A 12,306-nucleotide genomic window follows, 5' to 3' on the forward strand; every position below is an offset into this window, starting at 1 on the left:
CTTACTTTGTTTAATCTATTATTATCATGGGTTTTCTGTCACACTGTTAAAGCTAATCTAAACTTGGGACATTTTTCTTGGACACCCACCCTAACATACTAAAGAAGGTCAAGGAAAAAGGAAAGATAAGGGACTTCTCCAAAGGGAAATAGGGAAACGTTATAGCTAACCTAGAGCCTGCTTCCTCTCTCCAGTGGGCAGCATAATCCATGATGCAGTTCCATCCAGATGGCTTAAACAAGTGAGCCAGCAGCTCCTTCTAACCCATACCTTGCAAGTTCACAATAACTATATCAACACAGGTAACCATGACCTACATTAAAAAGCTAAAAAGCTTAGCTTGGCACTTTGGGGCACAGATTCACAAGTTTCTTTAACACAGGTGCCTCACTCAATTCAGCTGTGTGTCTTTGCCCAATTTGGTAAATTTCCCAGAATGTCCTGGATCTTTGTGCAAGACTCAAGAGGTGAGCCAAGGCAACGCATTTCCTCCTTCTCAGAAGTCTGCAATATAGTCTTCAGTAAAGAGAGAGCCTAAAGGGCATCTTTGTTACTGGGTATTTTTCTCATGGCAAGCCCCCACCCCTCTGAAATGCCTAATTTATTTGCACTTTGAAGAATAACATTCATCTGGCAGGGGACTTTACTCCAAGTACTTTCCAGAGTCTTCCTGCCTCTGATACAATGTCTACAGGAGAGCTTATCTGCACTGGTGCCCACCCAACACCCAGGTCCATTCTTCTTGTAACAGTACCTGGGTTTCCCTTTGGGAGACCTCCCTCCCCCACTCTCAGTCCATGTGGTTCAAGCAGAGATGATCATTCCCCCAGCATTGGCCAGGTGGCCCAGGCCTAAGCCATTTATTCATTCATTCATCCACCAAATACTGATTGAGCACCTACTGTGTTCCAGGCACTGTTCTAGGCACTGACAATTAAATACTGGCTATTACAAACAAAAATTCCTACCTTTGTGGAGCTTGCTAGGGGTGGAGGCAAGCAATCAACAAATCTAAGTAAATGTACGGTGTGTCAGACGTTCTGATGGAGGAAGCAAGGTCACAGGAGGGGACACAGAGTGGGGGCTACAGGATGCAGTCTGAAACAGGGTGGTAAGAGTGAGGAGTCTTGCTGAGAAATCCACATGAGCACAGACCTAAGGCGATCAGGGAGCAAGCCTTGGGCGTGTCTGGGAAGTGCACTCAGGGCAGAGGGAACCAAAGCGCAAAGGCTGTGCGGCACGCATTTGCCTGGCATGTTCAAGTAAGTGGAAGGAAGCCAGGGTGGCTGGAGAGGTGCGTGGGAGGGGGAGAGGAGGAAGAGATAGGGACAGAGAGTTAAGGGTGGGGATGCCAGGTCATTTTTAGCCTTGAAGGTTGATAGAAAAACTCTGGCTTTTCCTCTACATGTAAAAGTGCATTGGAGGGTTCTGAGCAGAGGGGTGATGTGACGGGGTTTTCATGGTAAGGGATCCCTCCTCCTGCTATGTGAAGAACAGACCTGGGGGTAAGGGTGGAAGAGGGGAGACTTGTTATTGTGATAATCTAGGAGAGAGATGCTGGTGGCTGCCACATGGCAGCAGCAGTGGAGGTGGTGAGAAGTCCCCAGATCCTGGGTATGTCTTGGAGGTGGGGCCAATGGGACCTGTAGATGCATCAGATGTGGAGTATGAGAGAAGGAGAAGTGTGTCAAGGGTGACTTGGTGTTTGTTCTGAGCCATTGGAGGCACAAGGTCATCTTTCATGAGTTGGGAAAGACCTTGGAAGGAAAGTTTTGAGGGAAAGACGAGGGGTTTGGCTTTAGACCTGAGCTGGGTGGAGCTGCAAACAGGCAGGAGGATGGAAGAGTCTGAAGTTCAGACCCTTGGGAGGCTGGCGCTTCAAACACATCACCACAGAGACTAGACAAGGGCAGCAAGAGAGTGGATGAGGACAGAGAAGATGTCCCAGGACTGAGCCCTGGAAAAGGACAATGAAGAGAAAGCAGCAAAGTAGAGTGAGAAGCCACTGAGGTAGGAGACGGTCAGAGGAGGCGAGTGGCCTGGAATCCAAGTGACAGAGCACATGTCCCAGCCTCAGAGGTGGTGCAGGCATGGGCATGGCCTCCATTGGGAAACAGACCTTTGCTGGACTCCTTGGGAAAGAGAAGCTCTTTGCTGGACTTATCAGGACGAAGGTCTGTGAGCCAGCAGCCATCTCGCCATTGCGAGGAAGGGCCTGACTTAGAAATTAACCAACCCAAAAACCAAACTAACAGGAGTGGGGAGAGAGTGGCAGAGCCTGGTGGCCCTGGATCCACTGTGCTGGCCATGGACACCCCAGGTTCCCCTCTTTGCATCAGTCTAAGTTCAGTTTCTGTCACTTGCAACCAAGAGACCTAATGTAACTTCTAGTTCTTTCTTTCCTGCATGGTTCAGAGCCGAGTGAAGCCCAGTATCCTGCTCATCCCTCTGGCGAACACACGCAGGCAGCCAGGCCCCAGCATGGGATCAGAGGGCCTCACGGGCCTCTTCCCCACCGCACTCAAATGGCACCACCATGGTCCACTCTAGGGCAGTTCAGATCTTTTCCAACCCAGGCACTTCCAAAGATGAATCCAAAGCTGTGATTGTGAAAAGCACCCCCAGGCCACCTCAGGTCATCCTGGATGACCACCTCAGGTTGTAAGGGATCTCTGGGCCACCCCTTACCACTACTCCTCTCTGCCCATCCCGGTATGCTAAACATGCAGTGAATACTCTGCAGCTGGAAGTGGCTTTGGCAGCTGCAGGCTCAGCGCTTTCCCTTTACGGATAAGGAAAAGGCCTGTGCAAGGGCTCTCCTAACGACCTGAAGGAGGAGCCAGCTGGCTTCCCTGTCGCCACCCCCAGGCCCCAACACAACATCTCTACTCCAGGATACCAACTGGGCAATATTATTAAAAGTCATTTCTGGCACCCATAAGCCTGGCCACTGGAGCTATCAGGAAACGGTTTGGGGTACACAGAGTATGATACTGGGTGCTGAAAACCTTGGGTTTGGCCATGGGACAGCCCCTCCACACACACGCACACATTCTGGTGAGAAGGCATCCCAGGATTATTCCCTCTGTCCCCTCCAAAGAGGTTGGGGTCCCCCCTCCTGCATCTCATCTGCCTAGGACGAGCACATCCACAGGCACACAGCCCCTGCCCCGCCACTCCCTGCCCAACAGGTGAACTGAAAAAGCATCTAGGTCCCCACAGTACTTGTTGTGGGGTTTAAGACGCATGGTCACTCTGGCTGGAGCATACATTTCATCTGTGGTTTAGAATCTAAAGTGTCGGGGATTAGAAGGTTGAGGTAGGGTTGGAGGAAGGCACACGGGGCGAACTTTTCTGTCCTGATACAGAGGGAAGGTTTGTGTTAGGCTGGGTGGACACACACACTATTTAGGCTTGTGTGATGTTCTTTGGTTTACAAAACTGTTTCACAGCTTTCTCAGCCGATCCCAAGACTACCATGGGGGCAAAGCCAGGCTCAGCTTAAGTTCACACAGCCAGGGCCAGTCAAAACCAGGTTTGCAGATCCCAGCCCTGCTATCTGTCCAGCACCCATGGTGTCACCCACGGTGGAGGCTGAGCATGATTCTGATCTATAATACCCCCCTGTATGGGTTTCCTGTGGGTGCTGTAATAAATCGCCACAAGTTGGTGGCTTAAAACAACGTGCATCTATTGTCTTACAGTTCTGGAGGTTGGAAGTCTGGAATCAGTTTCACTGGGCCAAAGTGAAGGGGTTGGCAGGGCCACTCTCCCTCTGGGGGTTCTCGGGGAGAATCTGTTCCCTGGCCGTTTCCAGCTTCTAGAGCCACATTTCTTGCATTTCTTGGCTGGTGGTCCCCTTCCTCCACCTTCAAGGCCAAGAGCCGAGCCAGCATCCTGCTGCAGTCATCACATGGCCTCTTCCTCTGTGGTCGAATATCCTCTGCCTTCCTCTTGCAAGCACACATGTGGCTGCATTTAGAATCCACCTGGATAATCCAGGAAAACCTCTCCTTCTCAAGATCCTTACCTTAGTCATGTCTGCAAAGTCCCTTTCACCACATAAGGTAACATTCACAGTAGATCTAGGGGTTAGGATCTGAATATCTTTGGGGGCCATTATTCAGTCCAGCACCCTCCACCCCCCATGTTCCTGCGGCCCCACCTTTGCCCGTGTTGTTCACTTTGCCTATAGCGACTTCCTCCTCCTTAGACTTATGAAAAGCCAACTTCAACATCCACCTTGAACAATTCTTCCTCCCTTGGGATTTCCTCTCCTCTGAATGCTGGATTTGAGCCTCCTTCAGAATTCCTATGGGATGGGCTTCGTCAGAACCACTGCACTTCGTGCTTTCCCCAATGCATGTGTTAAATTTTTTACTTTTAAAAATAGAACATGAATTTCATGTAATACATATTCACTGAGAAAAACAGAAGAGCAAAAAGAAGAAAGTGAAAATCACATATAATCCTGTTAACCAGAGGAAATCCCTGCTCACGTGTTGGCATACCTCCTTTCTTTTTCAATGCTCACCTGTACATTGAAAAATAATTTTTTAAAACCAAAAACATACTGTTTTGAAACGTCTTTTGAGCTCTGGAGCCAGCTATCCTGGTTCAAATTCCAGCCAGCCATTTACCATCTGTGTGACCTTTGGTAAGTCACTTCACTTCTCTATGCCTCAGTTTCCTTATCTGTAAAAAGGAGAAAATAAAAACACATACCTTATAGAGTTGTTATGGTGATGAATTAATGTACAGAAAGCACTTAGGCCTGTGCTTGGCACATAGCAAATGCCATGTAAGTGTGAGCTGTCATCGCTGTTATTATTATTACACGCATTTAAAGGAACATCTGTTCAGGCGGATAAATAACCTTTGGCAGTGTAATTCACAGTTACCTGAGGTTCCCTGGTATGAATGCACTCCTGTTTCTTTAACCTTCTCTAACTGTTAAGCATTTAGATTGTTTCCAGTTTTTTCCCCTCTATAAACAACGATGGGACAAACATCCCTGAGCAAACACCTCTGCACACCATTATTGTTCCTAAAAATTCAACTGCTGAGTCACAGATCACACATATTTTGAAGGTTTTGATACATCATTGCCAACTTGCCCTTCATAAGAGTTGCACCAGTTTCCCCTCCTCTGCCCAGTGGAGCAGCACGCCCATCTGCCACAGCCACCCCACGGCGGCCCTGGGCACACCAGCGATTTGCACATGTGCATTCTCCTCCAGCAGATCCCATCCTGGGCTCATCTACATGCCCCATACCTACATCGCAGCATCCCAGCAAAGCAGTGAGGCTTACTGAAATGGATGAACTGGAAATGAGGATTCAAGGTCTTATTTTCAGCCTCCTAGGGTAAATCTATGCCTCAGTTTTCCCCACATGTAAAATGTGGGTCAACATACCTGCCAATCAAATACTATTTAAATGCAGTCTATAAAATTGTGTGAGGCTATGTATTCCATGTATTTAAATGAAACCAAAATTCTAGATAGTACTGGCAATTTTTTGCTTTTTAATCGCACATCAAGTATATTTTTAAAAATTTTCCAAGACCCAATACTGAGGCTTCCAAGGGACCATTTCAGAGCCTGGAATCTGCCATTTTAGAGCTCTTTCAGACTCCCAACCATCTTGGAAACATATTGTGCAAGTACAAATGCACAAAAACAACTGCCTTCCTACTTGCAAGTAGACTAATGTCCCACTTGCTCACATCACAATAAAAAAAAATCACCCAGCTACCATGAACCTGCCCTCTGGGAATTATAAGAAGCTTGTGTGCAGGTGTGACAGTGTACCAGGCTGCTTCACAAGTATCACCTTGGCTTTTTCTCACAATGCTAATGAGGTAAACCCATTATTCCCATTTTTCTGATCAGAGGACTGAGACTCAGAGAAGTTAAGAATTTGCCCAGGAGCTGAGAATCAGAGAGGAGACCCTGAAACTCACATTCTCTGATTCCCAAATCCTTGCCTTTCTTTTCCCAGTTGCAGCAAGACTCCATGAGTGAGCCTGGAAATGGCTGGCCACGATAAGCATTAGTTATGGGAAAGACCCCATCACCCCCTTCTTCTCTCCAGAACAAAAAGACATGCTGGGCCTGGGCATGAGTTCACGGGCATCCTTCTAGTCTTACATGTGAGGGGCACCTGGCTTTCCCCACCTGGTGTCAAAGCTGTGGATGTCCCACCAGAAGAGCCCAATCCCAGATGACACGCACCACTCACAGAAACCTAAGCCCTAAGTAGGGTCCCCCAGAGACACATCTCAGGGAGTCCTGGATTGTGCAGGGAAGCTAGAGAAGGAACTGGGGTGCTCCAGAGGAAGGGAATCTGGAAACTGGAGCAGAGGGGGAAGAGGAGATCCCAGGACATTGAGGAGGCAGCTCAGGGACAACAGCCCTGCAAGTGCCATCTGCTGACCACCTGTCAGGAGCTGTGTTCAACATTTTACACACACTCTCCCATCTAATCTCTAAATAACCCAACCAGGTAGATGCCACGATAAACCCATTTTACAGATGAGGAAAGTAAAGTGTGGAGCAGCCACAAGACCGGCCAAAAGCCAGACAACAGGATGCCATGGGGACTCAGTCCTAGCTCAGGACCTGGGTTTGATTCCAGCACCACTTCCTCTCAGCTGTATGAACGTTAGGAAGTGCTTGACCTTGTTGGTAAAATAGGCATGATAATAAAATGGGAGAATGTGAAAACTGTAAAGGTCTTGGGCCGGCCCGTGGCTCACTTGGGAGAGTGTGGTGCTGATAACACCAAGGCCAAGGGTTCAGAACCCAATATAGGGATGGCCGGTTAGCTCACTTGGGAGAGCGTGGTGCTGACAACACCAAGTCAAGGGTTAAGATCCCCTTACCAGTCATCTCTTAAAACAAACAAACCAAAAAACTGTAAAGGTCTAAATAAATATGAGTTTTTAAAAAAAGTTAAGTAAAACGATTTCCTAAGGCAGACATGGGGACCAGGAGCTGGAGGCCTCTACAAGTTATTCTGGAGACACGGCTGATGAGTGGGCTATGTGAGCCTGGACTCAGTCAACAATTTTTGGACACTTGCTGGATGGGCACCACAATAAACTGGCCACCACCCTAACTGTGACCTGCTCATCATCCAGTAGGGGTGATGAGCCAAAATCTCACAGATGCATGTGAGCGGGGAGATAGTGGGGTGGGGCAGATCCAAACTCCCTAGTGGCAACCAGCCAGGACAGGTGGGGTTCTCCATTATGGGAACAGCGAAGCTCAAGGAACCGGAAGGAAGACAAAGCCTGAGAGGAGTCCATTAGGGCCCAGGTCCCAACCAGGTGTGTCACCTGCACTATCTCAGCAAGCCTCATGCCATCTCTTAGAAAGAGGGATCAATAGGTCCATTTTTAAGAGGAGGAAACTGAAGTCAGAAAGGTTAAGCAACCATCTGAAATCACATAGTCGGCTAGCAGTGAGGCTGAGTTTGAATTCACATCTTTGAGACAAGGAAGAGGACAGGAGGGAGCTGGAGCAAGAGGGAAGTCTGCAAAGATCACAAAATAGCAACAGAGGGGATGTGCTGTCTCTCAGGGCTGAGTTATAGGTGCAAAGGAAGTCTGTGACTGGTGACGGTGACTGAGATCGTCCTGTTCCAGCCTGGCCAGGGGCTTAGAAAGTCTGCCAGAACCTGGTGAGCCCATCTGATGAGGGAGGAGGGGTCTTGACCCCTGTAACCAGAAGATGAGGGCACAAAGCATTGGGACCCCAAAGCCAGGACCCCTCATGAAGGTCCCCATACATGCCTCCTGCAAAATTTCTTCTCCAGGCCCTTTGGGAGGAGGAAGAGGAGGAGGAGAGAGGACCCAGGAGTTCTGTCCTCCATGCAGGAAACCAAAAACCCATGGGACTATAAAAACTTTCCCTCCAGAGTGTTAATAAGTTCCGCAGCCTGTGCAGTTCCATTTGAAGTCGGGTAGGCCCGGCCTGCCTCAGCTGAGCTCCACAAGGAAATGTTGGCAAGGGAATGGAGAGGGTGCCAGCCCCGTGGCTAACTGAGCTCAGAAGTGGTGCTTCTGAGCACCAGCCAGAGGGTCCAGTGCCCAAGGAACATCCCCCCTCCCTTCTCCATCAGCCGGCCATAAGGCACTGTTGATTTAACATACTCACAGCCTAAAACCTCATGTGACCTACCTCCCCCCACCTTATAACATCCTCCCTGCCCTCCCCCGCCGCCCATAAACACACACACACTCTCCAAGCCCTCCATCCTCTACACCACTGCCCAGAACAAGCTCCTCTCACAGCCCGGTGCTTTGATCCTCTGGCCTGTAAGGCCACCTTTCTCTCCATTAACAGAAATTCTGTCTTTTAGGGTCTTCAGACACTGCCTCTAACCTCTTTGCTCCCTCCTGCCCCGACTCAGACTCCAACCTGTTTCCTGAGTGCACCCACAGATCACTGCCCCTTCCCCACAGCGCAGTAGGGCTCCTGTGCTCTGTTCTCCTGCACCAGACCGTAAGGTCCTCGAGGGGGACCAACGCCCCCCTCCCCCCAGGTGCCCAAGGACATCTACTGGAACCCATGGGTTCATCCGATGTACACGGATCCAGCACCTATAAGTCCCAGGCCTGGTGGGATCCCAACTGCTTCTCTTTCTTTGTGTCTGGGTTTCTCCACAATCTCTACCCTGGGAGAGCACAGAAGCCACCTGTGCTCCTGCCCTCCATGACTGAGGGCTTCTCCCACCCTACAGGCCCCTCCATCGCCTGTCCTTGCTGCCTTTTCCTCGTCCTCTTTCCGGCATAGCCCAATGTTCTCTCTTGGTCTCCAGCCACTGCCCCCTGGATGTGGGTTTCCAGCAGGGCATCTGGTCACTTCTCCAGAGGGGCCCCAAGGCTGACGGGCCCAGCCATGAGGGTCCGAAATGGCTTCCCACTTTCCAAGCCATTTGGTCTCTACTCCCACCAAGAAACTTCTCACCCTAGAGAAAGGCCACTCAAATGTCACAAGGAGCAGGAAATGAGAGGCCCGTAGCACGAGTGCTGCCGGGAGCCCAGAGAGCTTTCTCGGGGCGCGAGCGGCACTGATTGGAGAGCAGGGGCTTCCAGCTCCCTTTCGGGGTCCTGACCTGAGTTCGGCTGGTGGGAAACCTCAGGGAGCCGCTCCCCTGACCCGCTGCCGCCGCACGCGCTCTGCCCGCCCGGACCCTCGGAGGGCACAGCTGGGCGGGGCACGGCCTCAAGTCCTCTCCTGGGGGCCGAGCTCCGCACGGAACAGGCAAGGCACAAGCTGGGAATGGGCTGGTATCCGCACCCCGTTCTGCTCGAACCCGAGCCGCCCCGCAGCCCGGCCGCCGCGCCCGCAGCCCGCTCCAATTCGGAAAGTAGTGGGCGACGAGGGCCCCGCCGAGCGCGGCCGCAGAGAAGGGCCGGCGGTACCTGTCAGCAGTTCGATCCTGTGTCCCAGCACCTTCATCGCGGCGCCCGGCGCTGCCCGGCCCGGGGCTGCGGCGTCTGCGGAGCGCGCTCGGCCGCGCCGGGAGAGGCGCGCGGGAGACCGGAGAGAAGCGGCAGGAGGGCGACAGCACGCAGGAGGAGCAGCTCGCAGCCGGGAGCGCTCTCGCCGCCCCCCCACGCCGCGCTCCCCCTCCAAAACGGTTTTAAAAAATCCACCAATTGCACGGTCGCGCACCCCCAAAAGGCGCCCGCCGCCACCTGGCCAGGGTGACTCCGGGAGGCGGAGGGAGCGCGCGGGGTGGGTGCGGCGACACAGCGGGGGGGGGGGGGGGGTCTCCGCGCCCTCCGCGTGAACAAAGAGGCCCCGCCGCTCCAGGGAGTCGCCGTGGGGGAGGGGGCGGTGGCTCCCGGGGGTCCCCGTGTCCTGCCCGGAAGGCGAGGATGGAGAGCGGGGTGGCCTGGGAGGAAGGGGGCTGCCCTCGCGAAATGTGGCCGGGGCGACAAGGCGCGGGACTCGCGAGTCCGGGCGGGGGCGGGGGGCGCGCGCGCCGCAGCCGCAATGGCAAGCGGAGCCGACACCGGGGCTGCAGGGGCGAGGGGCGCCGCCGACTCACCGAGCGTGATGCGGGCGGCCGAGCCTCGGAGCCGCCGCCAACGCGCGGGTGCAGGTGCCGGCGGCCTGGGCCGGGGGCGGCGCGCCGCGGGGGGCGTGCCCACGTGGGTGTGGCGGCCGTGGGCGCCCTGCCAGCCTCGCGGGGCCGGGCCTGGTGGCTGGGATCCGGCGGCCGCCCTGGGCGTCCCGCCTCCGCCTGCTGGCGTGGCGGGAGCTCCCGCTAGGCGGGCGGGAGGGAGAGCGGACGCCGCGACGCGCGAGCCCAGCCGAGACCCTTGGGCGTCTCCCCGCACCCCCTCGTCCGCTTCTCACCTCCCGCAGGAGCCGAGGAAAAGGGACCCGGCCGCTCGGGATCAGCGGCGTGCGGCGTGCGACCCTGCCCGCCCCTCCAGTGCCCCTGGAGCCTCGCGACGTCAGGGTCCCGGGGGAGGGGGCGGCCTCTGCCTCACTCTTTGTTTAGACTCCCGGGGGAACCTCAGTCGTCAGCCCCAACCCCCAGAAGAGCCCTGGGGAGTCGGGAAGAAGCAGCTGCTCAGGGGCCCTTGGGGAACCCGTGCGGGGATGACGTCTCCCGGCAAAGGTGTTCTGGGTCCTCGCGGTTCCGCTTAGAGTGTGGCGAGGTCCCTGCTCCCCCAATTCATCCTCCATTATCTGAGGGGGAAAGGGGACCGGGAGGCCCGTGTCCTCCTCAGGCTCATCCTGCTCTGGCCCAGTGGCGTGTCTCCCACCGGCCACCCTCCTCACCCCTACCCGAGAGGGAGGGCCAGAGGCCCTGTACGGAGTCCCACTCTAGGCAATATAGAAATCTGACGACCTGAAAAAAGGTATTTGGGCAAGATAGCCCAAGTGGGGGCTCCTGGAGTCCCGAGTAATATTCAGGCTCTGCCAGCGACCTTGGGCGGGGCCCTGCCCTTCCCTGGATTGCAGCCTTTTCTGTGCAGAAGGAATGCGTTGGACCAGGTCATCTTGGAGGTCCAGGATGGGGTGGGATGGGAGTCCAGGAGGAGCCAGCAGCCCCTGCTCTTCCCTCAGTGGACCTTCATCTAGGCTGGATTGTGTTGCGGTCCTGGCTTTCCCACAGATCCAGGAGGCTGTAGCAGCTGCAGTGACAGTGAATTAACCGACCCGCCAGCTGAGGAAGCTGGCAAGATTTTGGTGGCCCCAGATGGGGCATACGTTCTTGCTTGGGATACAACCTTGTCCTGGTTAGGGTGCCGTATATAAACCACAAAGGAGGCAGCAAGCTTCGGTTATTCACCTTGGGGAAAGCCCTGCCTCTCAAATTCCTCCTTTGTAGGAGGTGAGGACAGAGTGAACCTCTAGCTTTACAACTTCCACCAGGCTATGTTTCTATATATAGAATTAGGAGGCAGTCCTTAAGAGCACAGTCTGGTTCTACAGTCTCTTGGCTTTGTGATGTCTGGCAAGTTACTTACCCTCTCTGAGCCTTCATGTCATACTCTGAAATTGGGATGATGCTGACCTCAGAGGGTTCTTATAAAAATTAAATGATGGAATGTGACAGAAATGCCTAGTACAGTGCCAGACATTTGGTTTAAGTGTTCAATAAATGGTCGCTATTATTATGATGATGGAATTGTTATTACTGCATAAAGCTTCTTTCAGGCTTTCCTGAGTTCTACCCTTTTCAATAATTTCAGACCTAGTCATTGAAGGTTAATTGGTGATCTATTGGTAAGATAATTCATGAAGCCTCACCTGTTATGAGGAATACAGTTCCTGACGAGGTGTAAAATGCTCCCTAACAAGAACTTTGACACTATGACATGTCTGTGTGAGGAACGTCATCTGCAATGGCCTTGAACTAATGTAGACCATCCACTTGGCTCAGATAGTTTGTGATCCCCAAGTGAACATTCAGGCGAGGTAGGTTGCAGATTTGAATACCTGAAAGTGGAAACTTAATAGATGATGAGGAAATGTAATTGTAAGAGCCCCCAGGGATATCGTATCAAGCAAAGGAGCTTAGGAAATAGGCATGTCGAGGGGGCTCTGGCCACTTCTGGAGGAGTCAGTCGTGTCAGGCAAAATTTAGGAGTCTTTGCAGAGTCAGAAGAAGGGCGAGCTCTCAGGCGCCTGTGCTGCTGGCCTCTCTTCATCTTTAACACCCCGTGAAGGTAGCAAGATGTTTGGGGCCAGCTGGATGGTGGGGTTTTTAACAGAGGAAAGCTGTTGCCTGGGAGAAGGGGCCTCTAAGAAATGTCTTCCCAGCTTCTCTCCT

At 53.0% G+C, this 12,306-nt stretch overlaps 1 protein-coding gene across 8 annotated transcripts in view; it reads right to left on the minus strand.

Annotated features, from left to right (window-relative positions):
• Window positions 1-10,286, minus strand: part of NDRG4 (NDRG family member 4) — a 42,492-nt gene extending 32,206 nt beyond the window's left edge. For 5 of the 8 annotated variants that reach the window (XM_063109260.1, XM_063109265.1, XM_063109261.1 and 2 more), the window contains exon 1: window positions 9,434-9,496. In XM_063109260.1, coding sequence (XP_062965330.1) covers window positions 9,434-9,470 — 37 coding nt within the window. In that variant the 5' untranslated portion in view covers window positions 9,471-9,496. Of the gene's footprint in view, window positions 1-4,574; window positions 4,679-9,433; window positions 9,497-10,065 lie in introns of those variants that run through there. The other 3 variants (XM_063109266.1, XM_063109263.1, XM_063109262.1) reach the window with 3 other exon arrangements.
• Between the last annotated feature and the right edge of the window lie 2,020 nt (window positions 10,287-12,306).

The sequence above is a fragment of the Cynocephalus volans genome, chromosome 10 (assembly GCF_027409185.1).
Source record: "Cynocephalus volans isolate mCynVol1 chromosome 10, mCynVol1.pri, whole genome shotgun sequence".
Classification (NCBI taxonomy): Eukaryota; Metazoa; Chordata; class Mammalia; order Dermoptera; family Cynocephalidae; genus Cynocephalus; species Cynocephalus volans.